General features: G+C 38.6%; 3 protein-coding genes across 5 annotated transcripts; all 3 read left to right on the top strand.

The window, feature by feature from the left end:
• Positions 1-281: 281 nt before the first annotated feature.
• Positions 282-12,326, top strand: LOC135197894 (uncharacterized). 3 transcript variants are annotated; one of them, XM_064225110.1, is made up of 2 exons: positions 282-369; positions 7,557-12,326. In XM_064225110.1, the coding sequence occupies exon 2, from the start codon at positions 7,816-7,818 to the stop codon at positions 10,696-10,698; it is 2,883 nt and encodes a 960-aa protein (XP_064081180.1). In that variant the 5' UTR covers positions 282-369; positions 7,557-7,815; the 3' UTR covers positions 10,699-12,326. The 3 variants fall into 3 exon arrangements, with proteins under 3 accessions (XP_064081180.1, XP_064081181.1, XP_064081182.1); XM_064225111.1 differs by having other exon boundaries at positions 318-455; XM_064225112.1 differs by lacking the exon at positions 282-369 and adding an exon at positions 4,632-6,461.
• A 5,514-nt stretch (positions 12,327-17,840) lies between these two features.
• On the top strand, positions 17,841-18,269 carry LOC135197443 (general transcription factor II-I repeat domain-containing protein 2B-like). Its single transcript, XM_064224513.1, has one exon. The coding sequence runs from the start codon at positions 17,841-17,843 to the stop codon at positions 18,267-18,269; it is 429 nt and encodes a 142-aa protein (XP_064080583.1).
• A 304-nt stretch (positions 18,270-18,573) lies between these two features.
• On the top strand, positions 18,574-19,053 carry LOC135197442 (general transcription factor II-I repeat domain-containing protein 2B-like). The gene has a single exon (XM_064224512.1). It carries the CDS (start codon positions 18,574-18,576, stop codon positions 19,051-19,053), a length of 480 nt encoding a protein of 159 aa, XP_064080582.1.

Here is a 19,053-nt window from a genome sequence, read left to right as displayed (position 1 = left end):
CAATCTGGTTAGGCTTTGATAATATATTCTATCAATTGTAATTTAATAGGAGAAAAAGTCACAATTAGCATTCAGATGCATTAGGTGTGCAGGTGGCTCAATAATAATTTTAATTTTGTGTGAATTTTATTTACTACTATATCGTGGATAATACATTTAATACTCTATTTAATATAATTCCATATTCATGTGAATTACAATGAGGGTATAATCCTCGAATTCTATCATTATGGGAAATTACATATTATTTAGTAGTTGGAAACTTTTCCGATCTCCCAAGACATGGTCACACACCCCCGTCTCCCCGATAGTCTAAGACCACGTAACCGACTGGCAACTGGGTTCAGCTAGAGTTCCCCAAGGTTTATTGTAAGTCAAACTCAGCCTTTTTGGCCTCTATGCGTTGGACAGTAGTGATTCACAAAGTGTGTGTGGTAGACTATTACTGAAGTAAGGTAAATAGTGAATTATCTCAAGCACAATTGTTTGTTGTGTCCATATGTGTTTTAGCGGTCTTTTGGGAAATCCTGTTAACGCCGCTGGAGTATCTATGGCCTCGCTTTTAGACAAGGGAATTCCCAAAGGAGCGTACAATACCTCTCTTCTCTTAATGGACTGAAAACCGAATCATTGTAGAGACTGGGTTACTGTATGACTTTCCACTGTAAGTGATCATTTGATTTCGAGAACATTGTGCACCACAAGATGAGCTCTAAAGACGGGTTTTGCTTTCAAATATATCGATTGTGTATACGAAGTGAAGTGATAATCTATGTGTGAGAGCAGTTAACAGCAAACGTCCTTCATGCAGCCCAATGTCCATTTACTACATAGCAATGTGACCAAGTAGTAAAACAACGGTGAACAACAACGGACATTACATAAGAGTGACGTGTTTGTGGAGGAATGTGTCCGCAGAAGGGTATGGTGATTGTGCCCATTGCCCTCCAAAATATGATTCGATGTGTTTTGTTTGAGTTCCTTGACTTCTAGTGTTTTTGAGAAACGACAATAGTCGGCCGCACATTAAAGAAATGCCGGTGCTGATACTGTTTTTGGAATTAACCTGCTAGTTCAAAAGGTCAAAAGTATTTGTTTGATACAGGAAACTATCCGTTTAGGTCCTATGTACTAAGATTTACCATCCACCCGCCTAGGAAAATATGCTACGGCCGCCCCTGGAGACGATGAAACGTATAGAAGTGTTTTTGTGAATGGAAAGTTGAAGTCGTACAGTGGTACTTTTTTCAGCCCTTAATTAATGTATTCATGTCCATAATTACTTTCATTTTCTTGGGTTTTAAACTATTGACTTTCATCCCAATGCGAAAATACTATAAGATGGAGAACGCAGAACTTCCAGTAATGGTGTAGACAGCTCATCATGTTCCCAGTTCATTGCTGTTATTGTAGTATATATCATTGTTAGTGTAATATCACCATGCAGTTAATTCTTGTTGACCGCCAGGATGATGTAATCTGCAAATGAGTATTTTATTGCTAACACAAAACTTCTTTGAAGGTTTGGTTATTTGATTCAAGCTGTTCATAAAACGAATAATTCGGCTTGATGAATTAAGATATATGCATAAAATTCTGATTATATAATTTAAAACAAATAATTTATGGGAACTTGTTTAATAAAGTTTTTTTACAGTCTTGCCTCTCTCTCTCTCTCTCTCTCTCTCTCTCTCTCTCTCTCTCTCTCTCTCTCTCTCTCTCTCTCTCATACACACACAACATATACATACATACATACATACATGCACAATGGCTATAATCACGTGTTTCTTAGAAATAAATTTCTGACGCACATCGGGGAATCAAACACCGTCTCTCAAAGTAAAGATACACACACACACACACACACACACACACACACACATATATATATTATATATATATATATATATATATATATATATATATATTATATATATATAGATATATATATAATATATATATATATATATATATATATATATATATATGTGTGTGTGTTGTGTGTGTGTGTGTGTGTGTGTGTAAACCTTACACCTTGGTACACCTTGCTGTAACCGAGTAGTTTCTATTCAGCGATATTTTCTGATTGGTCAAGGTAAATTTAGTTTTCATGCTAGGATGCTGTTTTTGTTGTCATTGGAAAGCCAGATAGTGTTATTTTACTAAAATAGATATGAAAAAATCTGCGTTTCCATTTTGACCTCACTGACAAGCTACTCCAAGGGACAAATTTGAAATTGCAATTTCATCATCCTCCCAGATTGACTTTTGATTTGATAAGTTAAATAATGTTCCTAACCATTGACATTTTTTTCTTTAATGGACCCATACAACCACACCCCCATAGGATCAGGTGTAACGACAGCTTTTTGTTTTTTCCTTGCCTAGACCTTTCATTTCTAGCCTTTCCATTTAGAAATAAACAGAAACACATTGAAATGTTATCTTAACGCTGACCTTAGTTAAGCATTAGCTTAAAACCCTCCTCGTAGATTAGTACACGAGCAAAAAATTATGTAGATAAGCAGGATAAGATTTACACTACGATAATATTACAACTGTTGGACTAAAATTTGAAAAATAACAGAGCATTGAAATTTCACCACCTTGTGGTAGGGTTGTAAGAATACTGCCACCGTAGGTCCTGCTTGTCGTAAAAGGCGACTTAAAGAGGACAACTGCTGCCTTGCAGTCTTGCGTTTTCAGTAAAAGGCTAGGCCCACCGCCAATAACTGTGGAAACTGCTGCCTTCCAGGTGGACTTTTTAGTCTAAGGCTAGGCCCACCGCCGATAACTGTGGTTGATGACAGCAAGGGCATGCGGTCGTAAAAACTTCTTTGCCAAATAATAAACCATGCCTGATGTTGTAAGAAAAGGCACATCAGGCAATCAACCCCTTAGTGTAGGGATAACGGTGGGTAAGAAGAGAGCATTGAAATTTCAGTATCTAAACAGATTTGTGTCTTAGTTAATAATGTTGCAGATGTAGATGTGCAGTAAGATCATTGCAGTAGTTAAACTAGAACCTAACTTGGTAACATTGACCTGACCATGTCAATACTCAACAAGAACCATGTCTCTGGATTCTCAACCCAGAGGCGAATTGAAATTTCACAATCGTGATGCTGACCGCATCGTTGCATCACGTTCCAGGCACTCTGCCGATATATTGTAGATGTACATCATGTTGATAGTAAGGGGATAATCTCGTCAGTGAACCTCATGCGGTGCACTGTAGGCATTACTTAAGGTTCTTTGCAGCGTCCCTTCGGCCCCTAGCTGCAACCCCTTTCATTCCTTTTACTGTACCTCTGTTCATATTCTCGTTCTTCCATCTTACTATCCACCCTCCTAACAATTGTTTCATAGTGCAACTGCGAGGTTTTCCTCCATTTACACCTTTCAGGCCTTTCGATTATCATTTTCCCTTTCAGCGCAGAATAACCACACAGGTCTCACCGCTTGGCCTTGGGCCAAAATTTATATATTCCATCATGCTGTTAGTAGACCTTTCAAACTAAAGGTTTAACAGAAACAGCAAGATACTGAGATTTCAGCATCTGAACGCCGATGTTGTCATTTCATTGCATAGCCTACTCATGAATCTGAACCCAGTGACAAATGGGGCAGGCAAGGAGTAGTAGGTGTGTCCCATGTTGATATTACGTTCATTAAACTAAAACTTGGAATGAAACAGCATTTCAATATCTCAATGGAAAGAAACAGTATTTCAATATCTCAACACTGTACGTGTGGTAACAGGTCTTTGCACGAAAGTCCAGGCGAGTTAGTAAAGAACATTTTGAGTTTTAAGGTAGGAAAAAAAGATGATTTTACTATAGGAAAATGTTTTCCAAAAGCAAGGCCAATTGAATTGTAAAGCAAGAACAAAAAAAAACATGCATAGATTTTATTATCTTTTGTCAAAAACTCATTCAGCTAATTTATCTTTCGCCGTTTAGTGTTCATACAAGAATATTGACTTTTGGTGCTATTTTAAATCAAAGTAATTCCACTGGAAGGAGCTACATCAAAAATGTACATCATCCCAATTAGGTCATAAATTTCTATGCTGCGCTGGAAAAATTTATTTGCCTCTAATTGTAACATATAGTTAATGGCTTACACGACGCAAAATTACGGTAAATTGCCTTTCCAGCGATACACGGTATAGTAAGAGTGGGTTGACAATGATATTTATTACACCCTTTGCCCTGTAAAGTAAGATGCTGTCATTTTCTTTTTCATTTACATTTTGGGCACTCCAGTGCATATCAATAATAGTGTTAAGTAATTGCGCCTTACGGCAAAGGTGATAAGATCTTATCAAAGTTATTATCAATGAGTCACGAGTGAACACCATAAACGGAATTTGCTTTTTTTTTTTTTTTTTTTTTTTTTACCAAGCATGACAAACCAGCCACGTTTGGTACCATGAGTATTATTATTATTATTATTATTATTATTATTATTATTATTATTATTATTATTATTATTATTATTTTTGTTGTTGTTGTTTTAACAACAATGGGTTTAACCGAATAACTTAGGAATAATTTCCCGCGTTTATCCTAGCTAATTCAGATATCATGAGAGTGATCTTCAATCTCTTAAAAACGAGGCAAAGCATTTGGTTCAGGAGAAGTATGTTAGCTTTGATCTTGGGTTTACTTCAGTTTACCATCGGTACCTAACTGATAAGGGACATCAGCTAATACCAGAGGCGCGAAATCACCCGCATTAGTTGTGATTCAATATCCGAGTTGAGTCGTAAAAGTTATCAAGATTTACGTCCCAAGATTCCTTTTAACCGAAGCCATGTCGGCCTGTAGGCGTAAACAACACGGCGTTAATTCAACGTTTGGAAATAGCCAAAGTTATTTTATTAGATCAAAAATCTTATAAATGTATACGAGAAAATAGAATAAATACTACTGTAATATTAATACCCCTTTGTGTAATTGTTTAATCTTTGAGGTAAGAATAAAGATGAATAAATGTGAAAAAAAGTCAATCACTTCTCTGTCGACATTTATTCAAAGGCTGCAGTTTATGAGTCGACGTTGGTACGGTCACGGCAATATCTGGCGACGTTAGTAAATATACGGCAATTTTTGTAGTCAATAATACACTGTATTTTTAGCTGTCGTCTTTAGTACACTCTCAGAACATTTTGTGTCGTCACTAATACCCTTACAACATTGTCGTCACTAGTTAAGCGAACTGGGGTAAAGCGCTGAATGGCCTTAGTTGTCTCAGTGCTCGGCATGTATGCCAAAATGTCTATACATCAATAAACCATAAGAAAATATAATTTAGTTTTGTTTTATCGCAGCTGACCTTTCCCTCGGCACCATCAACAGTCTTGTTTCCGACGGATCAGTCACTGTGAACTTTGCCTTCGGTTAGGCCGGGCTTCTTCATTCCCATAAACTTCAGAGCTTCTTTTATAAACGTGTTTTAACCCTGGCGTCATATATATGTATGTGTATATATATCTATATATATTGTAATGAAACAAGGATTTACCACTTCTATCTTTTTCTTCGAAGTCGAACCTGTTGGTATTTCCCACACCTCAGTAAGACGCAAGAGTGGACTTCCTGTGTGTGTGTGTGTGTGTGTGTGCGTGCGCTTTAAGCCTTGTTGGTGTAGAGTCGTGTAATATTCTGTAGGCACGGGAGGTCACCTTTTGCAGCAAAATCTTTTCTTTCATATCTATGAATTTATTTTCATTGATTTACTACTTCCAGAGTATTGCTTTTGACTTACATCAGTGACTGCCGAGAACACTGATAGTGAACTGAAAATGTCAGCGTCAGAAGGTCCATTTTCAGTTTTTTTTTTTTATAGATAATGCAAAATTGATGACATTTACTTGCGAGGAAATTGCCCTTCTCATCAGATGTCTTTGAATCGTCAATGGCTTTTGCAGGGAACCGAAAACACTGGTCCCCGAAAGAAGTGAGTAAACGGAGAGATGAAAATTTCATTGTAGTTGCCGATCTGCGTGATGTTCAAAAGCTTCTTCGGAAGCTTGAACATTTCTTCCGTTTTGCACTTAAGATCAGCTCCTTGCATTGTGATGCCAGTTCGCTATTAAACCGTTTCCGTTTCTTTGCTTCTTGCACAGCCGAGTAGTATTGTGTGAGAAATGTGCGCGCGCACTGATTCGTACAACTGTTCGGCATTTAGTGATATCAGTCGTTCTCTAAAACCCAGTCAAGTGTTTAGCAGCTCCAAGCATTTCTTGATTTTTTCGTTCATAGGCTTCTCATCCTCCGAAATTAAGAGACCCCAGGATGTTTCAAGCGTATGTTATGTAAATCTTCAAGACCTCAGTTGTATCGTTGGCTGTATGAAAACTTGAAAGATCTTCGTAGCTGATGCGGATTCTCGTTGCATTGCGTAACGTATTTTAATCTTAGGAGGAATTCATCCATCTGTTCACGATTCAGGTTGGTTTTGTATGGAATTATTCAGTTTGGTTTTAAATGGGTTGTTTATTTGTATATTTTATTTTGTTTATTTATATTTATTTTTTATTTTTTATTTGTTTTTTTTTCTTTTGCATAGGCTGTGAGTACTATAAGGCGGTGCTCTAGAGCACAATAGTAGGTTTTCCCTTCGTCATGAAGTCGACTCGAGTGAATGAACCCGTGAAAAGTAATGAAGTGTCAGTTTCCTTTGCTGCCATGAATTAACAAGAAAATCCTTGACCAGTGACCTTTCCCTCGTGAGATAAGTAACTCTGACGCAGTTAGAGACATTTTTTTTTTTTTTTAGATGGGGATGGCATTATACTGATCGCAAATCATAAATTTCTCGGTCTTTTACTCACAGACACGTTTTTATAATTATAAATCTGAAATGGCAATTTCTCCATAAATTTTAATTTATAGGCTTACTGCAATTCATTGTTGTCTGTTGATTTGTGTCCTCTTTGGTTATAGATTGCTGTTTTGTCTGTTTACATGATTGCTTCTCTCTCAGAAAACTAAATGCAAAAGATACGTAGCATGTTTCCCCCTTAGTATTGCACTAAAACCGGAGCTAGTTATTAGAAGTGGAATGTTAGTGTTGCAAAGTAACCTTAATCAGAATATGTATCGACATTTCCCCTGAAATTCATGGCTTCAAATGATATGATATAGAAAAATGGACTTCCTAATGTTTAATCATCTTGCCTGGTGTAAATTTCATCTGCATTCAAATTGAACTGTGCAAATACATTTTATACTGTCGTCATTAACCCCCACCCCCCCTCTCTCTCTTCTCTTGTCTCTTCTCTCTCTCTCTCATCTCTCGTCTCTCTCTCCTCTTCTCTCTTCTCTCTCTCTCTCTCTCTCTCTCTCTCTCTCTCTCTCTCTCTCCATGTTACAACAGTCGCCATACGCGAGTTTTCTCATATCTGTAATGTCTGACTAAGGAGTAAGAGTCACATGTGTAATGTCTTGTAAATATAAATTTCTTGTCCGTGTTACTTAGTCTTAACCCTAATACTGGAAAGCTATGCTGGTAGAATTCTTCTAAATTATGACGTTTCTTTGCAGGTTCTGGATCGTCGTTGCCATCGGAGGTTGTCCGGAGGAATAATGAAGTAGACCAGTCGTTTGTGATAGATTTTCAAATATGAAACGTGCTACTTACAAATTTATTTGTCTTCGGTTCCGTGCCCATTGTGATTTGTAGCTTTTAAAGCAAAAAGTACAGTTTTGACACCGTTTCATGATAATGGACCCATTTCTAAGTAAATGAAAATTACAATGATTGTGTATTCCGTGCATTCTGGAGAATCGAGAAGTTTGCATCATGGTGACTCAAGGCTCTACACGAAATTCAGTTCACGGTGGTATGACGCAACCGTCCAGGAATTATACCCGCCGTGATATTTTCTTTGGCAAGTATTTCAAGGCTGTCAATACATTTGGCAGACAAGTTCTGCATCTTGTGTTTATTTCATTATACTCCACATTGGACACCAAACATGGAAACTTGCCGATACATGACTATTGGCATGACACTCTCGGCTGGTCACAGACTCAATACAGAAATGCCTTCACAACTCAGGAAAGAGAACTTCTGAAAAATGATCCCAAGGGACCTCATTTTGTATGTGATATCACTCTCCTTTTTAAACTCATTGTGAAAATCTTGGGCAATATAACTGAGCCATTTATGCAAGAGTTGCGGGACTTGAAAAATTTAAGAAATATGGTGTGCCACGAGGGTCTGGATGTAGAAGAAGCAGATCTGCAGCGTCGTGTTTCCGCTTTACGGGACATCTGCGAGAAAATCCTCGAAGGCGTGTGTTGTGTGACAGGTGAGGACGCAAGCGGTCATTTAAAGGAAATCAAAGATGGTCTTGAGGACCTGCTGGAAGCAAAAATTGAGGTTTCTGACGTTCAGTCATATTTAGAAGACGTCGAGTGTTTTAGGCAGCAAAAGCACTCAAAACTAATCATGGAAGGTCGACAAGAACTGATGAGTGTGTATTCTAATGCCAAAATCTTAAATCCATGTTCGTGGTTAAGTGATCACAAGTTTACTGAGTTTACTGTTGACAGAATTTTTACTACTCTCGTTATTGTGAACAGTGGAAGTCGTATTTTGATGTGTGATATTTTAAATGTTAATCTCATGAAAATGAGGTTTGTGCCAAGATTAGTTATTATATCAGGTGTAATGGGTGCAGGTAAAACTTCTCTTCATCGCCATATTCTTCATGAATGGCGCAGTCATTCCCCAGCCATTTTTGGTTTATCCTCAATGGACTTAGTTATTGGTATTGAGTTACGGACAGTAAGCAGTGGCTCTCTCGTTCAGTTTTTGAGAGAACAACTGCTAAGATCAACGTGTCGTCTCTTCAACGAATCTGATATCATTCCTTTGCTACAAGAAATGAATGTTTTGTTTTGTATTGATGGAATGGATGAAGCAGGCGTGCATGGCAAAATGCTTGTAAGAGAAATTGTAAATAAGTTCACCAACAGCCGTATCATTATTACAACGAGACCAGAGTACACCTTAGAGTTGATGCAAATGGCGGAAGACCACATTGTGCTCAAAATAGAAGGTTTTGATGAACAGGGTAAAATGCAATTTGTTAACAGAGTTTTTGCCGTAAAATACCCTGTTGCGCAAAATCGTTTAAGCCAGACTGCTAGGTTCCTACATTTCATGTCTACTACGTGCCAGGCTATAAGTAATCACCTCACTCTTCCTTTGTCACTTTCACTTTTGGTTGTACTTTGGTGTGATGACACAGTGGATGTCACTTCCATATCCACCCTCACACACCTGTATTGTAGGATTTACGACTTATGTCAGAGGAAATTAGTTTCGCGATTAGAAGCATCAGCCTCAGACCACTCAGTATCTCTTAGCCGCAAGGTCAGTCGTTGGTTGACTGAGCTAGGTCGCGTTGCTTGGAATATGTTATGCAAAGATGAACTCCATATTAACGAAGAACAGTCAAGATATCTTATGAATCAGTGTGAAAAGGAGAACATCGATCCCATTCAGACCATGTCTGCTTTTCTGAACTGTGAAATCAGAGAAACACTCGTGGAAACTAAGTATTACTTTTCATTCCATCACTTAACTAGCCAGGAATTTTTGGCAGCCTTGTATATCAGTGAAGAAGTAGAAAAAAATAATTCAGTCGCCGACATCTTCAAAACCATAGATTCCCCGAGGTTTCAACAGCTTCTGATGTATGTCACAGGTCTTCTTAAGAGAAGTGGAAACCTTAACACGACAGCAGCGAGCCAAATAAAGTCAGCTTTTCTAATTGACATTGGAGTACACCCTAGTGATTGCAGCACATGGTGGAAACTCTTGCGAGAGGCTGAAGGTGAATATTCTATGACTGTGGTGATAGGCTCAGTTGTAAATCAGACAAATGTGTGGATTGTTAGTTCTGTAGAACCGAAAGAGGAAACTGAAGACAAACTGAATTTACTAAAAGCAACAGGTGCTTCTCCTTTAGAACTGATAATGGAAATTCATTATACCACCGTCTTCAGTAAATGTAAAGAGTTACAGGAAATACTCAGGCTAATTGGAACGAGTCAGAAGACCAAAGTAAAACTTTACGTGGAGAAGGAATTTAATTCACCGGGACATCAGGAAACCAATGATAGTTACATAGTCCCGCTTTTTGAGAGCAACTGCATGGTAATATTTAAAGGCCATGCCGGAAAAGCTCTAATGGCGGCACTCAGCAGTGCAACAAATGTACAGTCACTTTATATAAGAGTATCTTCACTGGAGGCACTCCACGCACTAAAGAAAAGCGTAAAAACGCATGAGCACTGGAAGAATACGTTCAAGGCTCAAGCAGGATGGTCTTTGAAATTTTTGGAGTTGTTTCTCGATATCGAGAGAGATATCTCTCCTGCGGATGTTCCTCGGCTGCATTATGGAAAAGAATTGGTCGTCAAATTAGCAAACATCTCTGATGGGGATGCTGTGTGGGCAGGCAAAGTTGTAGGTAACCTAAATCGAACATACACATCCGTGATTTTTCAGTCATCGAGTTTGACCATATCTGGGATGAAAGAATTTTTACATGCAGCTTCTGATATCACGATCAAAACAATTCGAGTTTTATCCCTCCATCCAGCAACGGTTGATCAGATGCAGTGTCTGGCGAAGAAATATCATGTCAAAATTGGCTGGGGTAATTCGTGATTTTTCCATGTTAAGACGTTAGTGTAGTTGGTGGCACGCAGAGATCATCCAATGCGCTAGTGGTAATGTCAGGACATAATTGTCAGATTCATCCTGCTAATATTTTTGGTCGCTGCATATAGTCCTGTCACGAACAATTATCGATAATGTGTTGAAGGTTTTACTGTATCTTCCCAAAAGTTCACATCCACCCTTTTTTTTTCCCTCCTTTTCATTTTGTCCCTGTTACTGTCTTCGGTTCTCACGTATTGCCATTTTAGGTGGCAAACCTCAGTTCATATTACATTCACGCACAGCATGTAAACTCTCTCTCTCTCTCTCTCTCTCTCTCTCTCTCTCTCTCTCTCTCTCTCTCTCTCTCTCTCTCTCTCGGATTCTTGTGCTAATTTAATCCATCCCTGAGTTATTTCTGATATGAATGGCAATTGTCTTGTCACGAAATTTGTTCCGGTCTCATTTCTGCCACGCGAACTTGGCTTTCATTGTTTTATTTTTATTGACAGACTCCATGCCATAAAATATTGCAGGTCTATAACCACTGACTTGAAAAATACAGAGCAGGAAAGACGTGGAAGACGGATTTCACAGGGGCCCTTTGCTCCACGCGGCGTTGGAGGCGCTGATGACGTTATTGATTGTCTTGTATTTGTCGTTTCCATTTCATGTACATTTTCCCACTTCATTATGACGCCATGTAGTGTTTCTTGTATCCGTGCGTTATCTATTTTGGTGCTAAAGTCTTATATTTTTCCTTAATTTTTCTTTATTTAAATTATATTTTGTCCCTCCAATTTATTTTCGTGTTCCTTCTGTGCGTCCTTCAGTTCTCTACTTTCTCTCCCGTCTTCCTCAATGCTATACAGCAGACGCATAGTGCAATCACATGTTGCAGAATGAACAAAACACTTTGAATGCCCATTCAAAGGAGTCCATCAGGAAATTCAGTGTAGTTGTTGGTGTACGTTTCAAGTGATTTCTGCGGGTAGAATGGTGATAATGTTTACTTGGACCGAATGCTAGGTGCCTTGAGATCACTGAAGTTGAAAAACGTCAGGATTTTCCTGAACTACGTCATGTTTGTTTAAAATCGCTACACTTGGTGTGCTGGGTGATGTGAAAGTGGAAAAATGTCGTTACATAAAATGAATGTTATACCCTAATATGAAGGTAATTGGAAAAGAGGAAGGGTAGATCGAAACCTTTTCGTCATTGTAGAAAGACGGATAAATGATCGTATGAGGTGACTTCCCTCACTCGATCAAAAAGTCTTCTAACAACAGTGAAGATACTAGCTGTGGTTGTGTGTGCTGTAAAACATTGAAGGTGATATCTTGTGAGTTGACGTTATCTAATGGACAGTTTGTGCGGCTGTGCCGGTTTGCCCCAGTTATATAGGCCTATTTGATTTTTATGAAGGTTTCTTAAAGCTGTGATTACTAGATATTTCTTCAGTACCTTTTTTTTTTACTTAAGTTTTGTACATTCAACCAAAGATACAATTTTTATGGTAATGAGCCATTTGATAAATCACGTTGAGGTAATTAAGAGTAGAATTCAAGAAGAGTATTTTTCTTAAAGTACATTGTATATAGTTTGTACATCTGTAATAAAAATTCAGAAGTGAGAAACTGCATGTTACTCTTCCTGGAAACTTTTGATGGAGCCTTTCCACAATAATTTTGATAAATGTTATTGCTTGCTTGGGTGGGCAGAAAGAAATAAAGAACAATAATTACCTTTAAACTGTTACTACAAAGGCAGATAAAGTGCGATTATATCAAGCACGTGATATTGGTAATGATGGGTATGAGTTACTACTAAATTACTTTTTCATACAGACGTTAACTGAGTTGTCAAGAGTAAAAGGAATAAACTGAAAAATGTTAGGAGTGAGGGGTGATTTGTACTGTTTGACGATCATCCAAAAGTTCATGTTACTCCATGGACGCGCAAAGATTCATAACCTTCTTTCCATTAAAAAAAAAAAAAAAAATCTACGAAGAGGTTAAATTCTGAGTTATCCTAATGGTGCAATGAAATCTACCCTGAACTTCGGCAAGAAAAGTGTCTGTTATCACAACCAAGATTCATGATGCGTTATAATAACAGGCGGATAGCGCACCCCACTCCCTCCGGTTTACATTATAACATGATGCGTATCAAACTCTCATGGTTTGTAAACCACAGTAAGTCGCGAAAATGTTTCTTTTGCATAAGGCATTGTTGTTTAGTTCAAAACAAGATTCTCCGTTTGATGTATAGGGGCATTTTCAGTTTCACCGTCGTGATTTAATTTATTTCTTTATTTGAGTCAGTACATGTGGAAATCTATGAAAGCAGTAAGATTAGTATTATGTAAACTCAACCAGTAGTATATCTTGAGTCTGACTTTAACGCCGGCATTGAGACAGCACATTCGTGTCGTCAAATGCATCAGATCTCATTATGCCCTAAATATGTCAAGGCTTCGTCTGCTGAAAAATTCTGTAGTCATGAAAAGCTCAAAATCTTTTAGAAGGTCAGGATGTCCCAAGATTGGGAACTCATACCTTCCGGAAAGGAGAAGACCAGTTCTGACGTCATCTATAGATTTGTATTATTTTAAAGCATGAGACCAAAAACAGTTCCAGTAATGTTTCTTACTGTGTGAAATTGCACGAAGAGAGAAATAAAGCCGTCGGCTGACTGAAACCCACTACTGTTCATAAGTGGTTTGGGTTGTAGGTTGTATGGCGTTTGTGATCCAGGCTACTAATAGTAAACAATTTTTAACTATAGTAAATGCTTTTTTGAACATGAGTAAATCTGATCACAGTGTCAGTCATTTTATCAAGAAGGAATTCATATTTATATATATATACATATATATATATATGACTAATATATCATATATATATCTATATATATATATATAGATATATATATATATATATATATATCGAACTACAAATGTCCTTTAATATCTAATTCGCTCTACCTCGGAATTAATATATTTTCATATATGCTTAACCGAGGGGGAATTTATTAAGCGATAATAGAATTGGTGATCGACAGGCGCGAACCAGCGACCTCTCAATTCCAGGACTGGCAGTGGTATAAGGCTTCACTGCCAGTCCTGAAATTGAGAGGTCGCTGGTTCGCGCCTGTCGATCGCCAATTCTATTATCGCTTAATAAATTCCCCCTCGGTTAAGCATATATGAAAAAATATTAACTCCGAGGTAGAGCGAATTAGATATTAAAGGACATTTGTAGTTCGATATATGTATATGAATCACGGTAATGTGATAGACACACCACACACACACACACACATATATATATATATATATATATATATATATATATATATATATATATATATATATATATATATTAGTTTAAATTATAACACCACCAAGCTCATATAACTAATAAATTAGTTATTCTAATTAAAAATCCAAAAGTAGTAGTCACTGAAAAAATTACGAACGGGATGATCTGCAAAGTCCCCAAATGCATCACCATCGATCGAGTCCTCGTAGTGCCCAACATCATGATCGCCAAGAGATGTACGGCGAAGACTGGTGAAGAAACATTGGAAATCGAAGCCAGCTAAGGATAAATACCGTCCAGGTTAACCTCGGGATCCTTGGTACCTACCAGACAGAAGCATTCATACCATACCAGAACCTTTGAGTTGCCTCAGCGTCAGAGGTTCGGGCATCATTAGAGCGAGTACACGACCCACCACGTATGCAGGATATACAGCCTGCAATACGAAAGAAATTCAAGGCAAAAGGCCACACAGTTGCCCGATGCCCCAACTGTAAGCAGCAACATCATGTTTGGTTCAAGGGATGTCCTGCCAGACTAGAAAAGATTTGGAAGATGAAAGGCGTCCTTCCTCCACCTGCAAGACCTCAAGAGCGACAACCATCGCCGCCCAGGACGGAGACCTCCAATCAACCCCAGATTCGACCTAACAACGAATCTGCCTCCTGCATGAGACTCCTTAACCTTCCTTTTCCCAACCTCTTCAACCCCGGCACCATATTCTTAATCCCTCACCTTCTGCTTACCATCACAATTCCCGCTCCCCAACCTCCTTCCCCCAACCCGTACTCCACCAGTTGTTCCTGTTTTGCGTGCTGAAACATGAACCCAGATAGAACCACTGCCTGCCCAACAAACGGATGAAGAAACCCAAACTATGAAACAGTTTCAGTGGATCAACACAGACTGATCTAACTATTGAGGATGACGAAAGATATAACAGAAAGGTCCTTATCACCTTCAGGAAGCTTAAAGAAGCAAGAAAAAGCTTCTCAACGACGCTGGCAAAGGAAATCTATATAAACCAAGAAATATGAAATTGATCTCCCTGACCACCTCCTCGAAGAGGGCATCGTTTTCTCCACGAGTATGAGTTGTTAACTAGTTAGTTGGCAATTAATTGTTTTTTTTTTACTACTAAACAACCTTCTTTTTTCCTCCCCTTTTCTGCCCCTCACGTCTAACGACCGAAATTTTTAATCATCACTATAACTACCGCTTAAGCTGTTAATAGTTTCCGTTTTTCTGTTTCTAAAGCTTATATATTTTCATTTTTCTTTCATCGGTCCCTACCACTAACGAGCGCTGTTTTTTCTTCTTTACTCGAGTAAGGAAAATGGCATTTCAACGCCATAGAATTTTTTTTCCGACGTTAATTATTTCGATTTTCGTTGCTGACTATCTCTTAACTCGCCAAGATTCGCTGCTATCGTTCTTTACCTCCTACTGATGGGTGCCTTAGGGCTCGAAGGGGTTTGTAACCTCGCCTGTTAACTTTTCATTTCACTTTTTATATCCATATCATTTCAATGGCATATTCATACGATCATAATAAAGGCTCACCTTATATCCTAAAAATCTCACCTTTTCACCTGCAAATATATTCAAATTACCTATACGGGCTGCTCTATGAGCAAGAGCCCGTGCTGGCATGAGGCCATGCAGCTTAATCTTCAACAACAAAAACAACTACAACAAGAAACCTCCTTAGACGATCGCCAGCCCAGGGATCACTTTTCTCACTTGTCATTCCCCTTTCCCGACTCGTGTTATTTTACCTCCCATTGTGTGCCCTCGATCACTGCCGCCATTGAAGGACGAATCTAGTCATAGGGTAATGTGTAAAGTAATGGTCCAAGGCAGTCAGTCAATTCAATTTCTACTACTGTGAATTCCATTTCATTGGTACAAGCTACTTATGGTCCTAACTCCCCGCCACCCCCCCCCCACCCTCCATGTGCCATGTGCTATGTGAATAATTGAGCATCCCCTATAGTGAATAGTATTATTGCTATTGTTACCGGGACGCAACGTAACCTTTTGTGCAAACCCGTTTGATTTATCAGTAACGTAAGCCAAGCAAGGTGATTGTATTTAGTCTTGTCCAAGCACGTGTTTGTAGCTAGTGTATTTATGTCGCATTGCAATTGTACTTGCAGATGAGCTATCACGTGCGCCTTGTTGTGGAAATTGGACTCTTGTGATGTCACTGATGTGTGTCTCGGATTCATCAAACTTCCGCTGTCCTTTTTCATCAAGACCGAGCATTTCCGGTCTTCTAAGTTCAGCAATAGCGAGTAGTTATAGCCTCGCTGCATTCATCTTAACGAACCCATGTGTTCTTTAACACCCCTCAGGTGTAATCCAGATTAAATTCCTTCATTCTGAAGTCGGCCCTAAGCCGTTATTTTTCATTTTTCAATTACGTTATGGTTCCTATAGGTAATTTAGCCTTTAGATAATCGCATCTCAGATCCATTGCAATTGAAGAGGAACCACAAACGTAATAATATATATACTAGGAAACCCTGTTAGTAGAAAGTGCCCCAAAACGGCTGATGAGTCTGTTCCCAGGTAGAGTAGCAGGCCTATGGTCTGTCTGCTCTGAAAAGTGCCAGTGTTTTGGGGTACATATTTAATAAAAGACAAAGGCAAGCCTAGATAAGAGCCACAGAGAGTAAATGCCCCAAAAGGCTTCACATCCGGCTAATGGCAATTACATTCCTATATATATCATATGGTAGTCCGTCGTTGTCCGACGATGACGAATCTGTGCACTCAGCGATGTGAACATCTGTAGAGGCTCCGCAACCCAAGGTAAGATGGTACTTGGATGGTACATGATGTTCTTGTTAGATATCAACTCCCTATTTCAAACCTCAGAGCCCAAACATATGGCGGAGCGAGTAATATGTCTGGAAAATACAAAGGCTGTCAAGCAGAAGTGAAAAGAAAATCCAACCATTGGCCAATTAACTATGCTCACAGCGGAGATCATGTCTCCCATCTTGTAATTTCTAAAGCCGCATACAATCAGCACCCTTCACTGGGGATGTGTTAGAATCTAGGGGTGTGCAACCTGCGGCCCTCGAAGGCTTTCATTGCGGCCCTTTCTTTTAAATTTAAATAAGCTATAGTGCGGCTCTCAGAAAGAGAGAGAGAGCCTCGAACTGATTATTCCAACAATCTCTCTCTCTCTCTCTCTCTCTCTCTCTCTCTCTCTCTCTCTCTCTCTCTCTCTCTCTCTCTCTCTCGTGTTTTCATCAACAACCCTTCCTCAATAACCGATGGTACGAGGGGTCATCGTTATCAGTAACCCCTTTTAAGACCATTGTAAACACCGAACCGATCATTATTTTTAAGGTTGGATGTTTAGTTTTTTACACTGCTATGCTTTGCAGTACAGCCGTACAGGAATTAATATAGCTCTCGGTTTATCTCAGACGCAAGTGGTGAAATCAGTGTGCTTCATTTGTTGTGGTAGATTTGTGATTACCGGTATTCTATATATTTTGCTCAGCAGGAGAGATCTTATTGTACTAATAATGGCTTTTACGAGTAAAAAACGCAAGATTTCAGAGGAAATCCGGAGTTTTTAAGAGAACTGGACTGAGCAATATTTATGCATACAATCAGGGGTGAAAGCATTGTGCCTTGTGTGCCATGAATCCATTTCTGTTTTAAAAGAATATAGCATCAAAAGACACTACATCACAAAGCACAAAGAATATGAAAATATGACAGGTGAAGCACGCAAAGAAAAAATATCATTCTTGCAGAAATCTCTGAAAGGACAACAGTCATTGTTTACAAAGAAACTTAAGGAATATGATGCACCTCTCAAAACAAGTTTTTTTGATTAGTCAAATCCTTGCAAAAATACGTAAGCCCTATTCTGATGGTGAGGAAGTTAAAGAATGTTTGTGTGTAGCCTCAGACAATATGTTTCCTGACAAAAAGAAACTAGTTGAAAACATAAGCCTTTCAGGATATAATGTTGCTAGAAGAATAGACAGTCTTTCAGGGAATATTGAAAGTACAATTGCCAAGCGAGTTAGTGCTTTTTCTTCATACTCTGTTGCTCTTGATGAGAGTTGTGACACTGCAGACACTGCACAACTGGCTGTGTACATTAGGGGAGTTGACAATGACTATAATATTACAGAGGAAATGGCTTCACTACAAAGCATGAAGGGGGCCACAACAGGACATCTATTTTTGATGAATTGGAAAAAGTATTGGCAAGGTTTGGACTGAACTACACTAATTTAGTTTCCATTACAACAGATGGTGCGCCTGCGATGTCTGGTCAGAGAAATGGGGTTGTTGGATTACTGAAGACTAGAATGGGGTCTCAAAATAGAAAAGGAATGGAGTTGTGATTTAGCATTTTTAGTAGATATAACTGATCATCTTAGTGCACTGAATGTTAAACTTCAAGGGAAAGATCAACTAATAAATGAGATGTACTCACTGATCAAAGGCTTCCAGATAAAATTGCGTCTGTGGAAGTCACAAATCAGAAACCAAAACCCAGCCAATTTTCCTACGCTGAAAAACCATGACACTAGCAACCCTCAGTATCAGAAGTATGGTGACAAGTTGGCAGTCTTACGAGAGGAATTTTCAGAAAGATTTGGTGACCTCAAGAAACATTCACAAGCCAATGAAGTCTGCTTCTCCTTTTTCTGTGGATGTGGCAACAATTCCTGAGGACATACAGATGGAAATAATTGAACTACAGTGCAATGATGAACTAAGAAAGAAGTTTGATAATAGTTCAGTATACCAGTTTTATAAGAAGCATGTATCAGTAACAGTGTATCCAAAACTCTCTGCTCATACAAGGAAAATGATGGCAGTGTTTGGTAGCACATATATTTGTGAGCAGCTCTTTTCAAAAATGAATCTGGTTAAAAACAAGTATAGGTCTGTACTTCCTGATGAACCTTTGGAATGTACCCTGCGTGTAGCCACATCATCCATACAGCCTGATATTGATGAGTTGGTGTCCCAAATGCAACATCAACCATCTCACTAG

Source organism: Macrobrachium nipponense, chromosome 21 (genome assembly GCF_015104395.2).
Source record: "Macrobrachium nipponense isolate FS-2020 chromosome 21, ASM1510439v2, whole genome shotgun sequence".
NCBI classification, from domain to species: domain Eukaryota; kingdom Metazoa; phylum Arthropoda; class Malacostraca; order Decapoda; family Palaemonidae; genus Macrobrachium; species Macrobrachium nipponense.
The sequence above is the reverse complement of the archived record's forward strand: the minus strand, read 5'-3'. Positions and strand labels throughout refer to the sequence as shown.

What these genes read in the sequence shown, in the direction of transcription:
- LOC135197894 (XM_064225110.1), top strand. Translation starts at nt 7,816, where the DNA reads ATGGTGACTCAAGGCTCTACACGAAATTCAGTTCACGGTGGTATGACG.
- LOC135197443 (XM_064224513.1), top strand. Translation starts at nt 17,841, where the DNA reads ATGATGCACCTCTCAAAACAAGTTTTTTTGATTAGTCAAATCCTTGCA.
- LOC135197442 (XM_064224512.1), top strand. Translation starts at nt 18,574, where the DNA reads ATGACACTAGCAACCCTCAGTATCAGAAGTATGGTGACAAGTTGGCAG.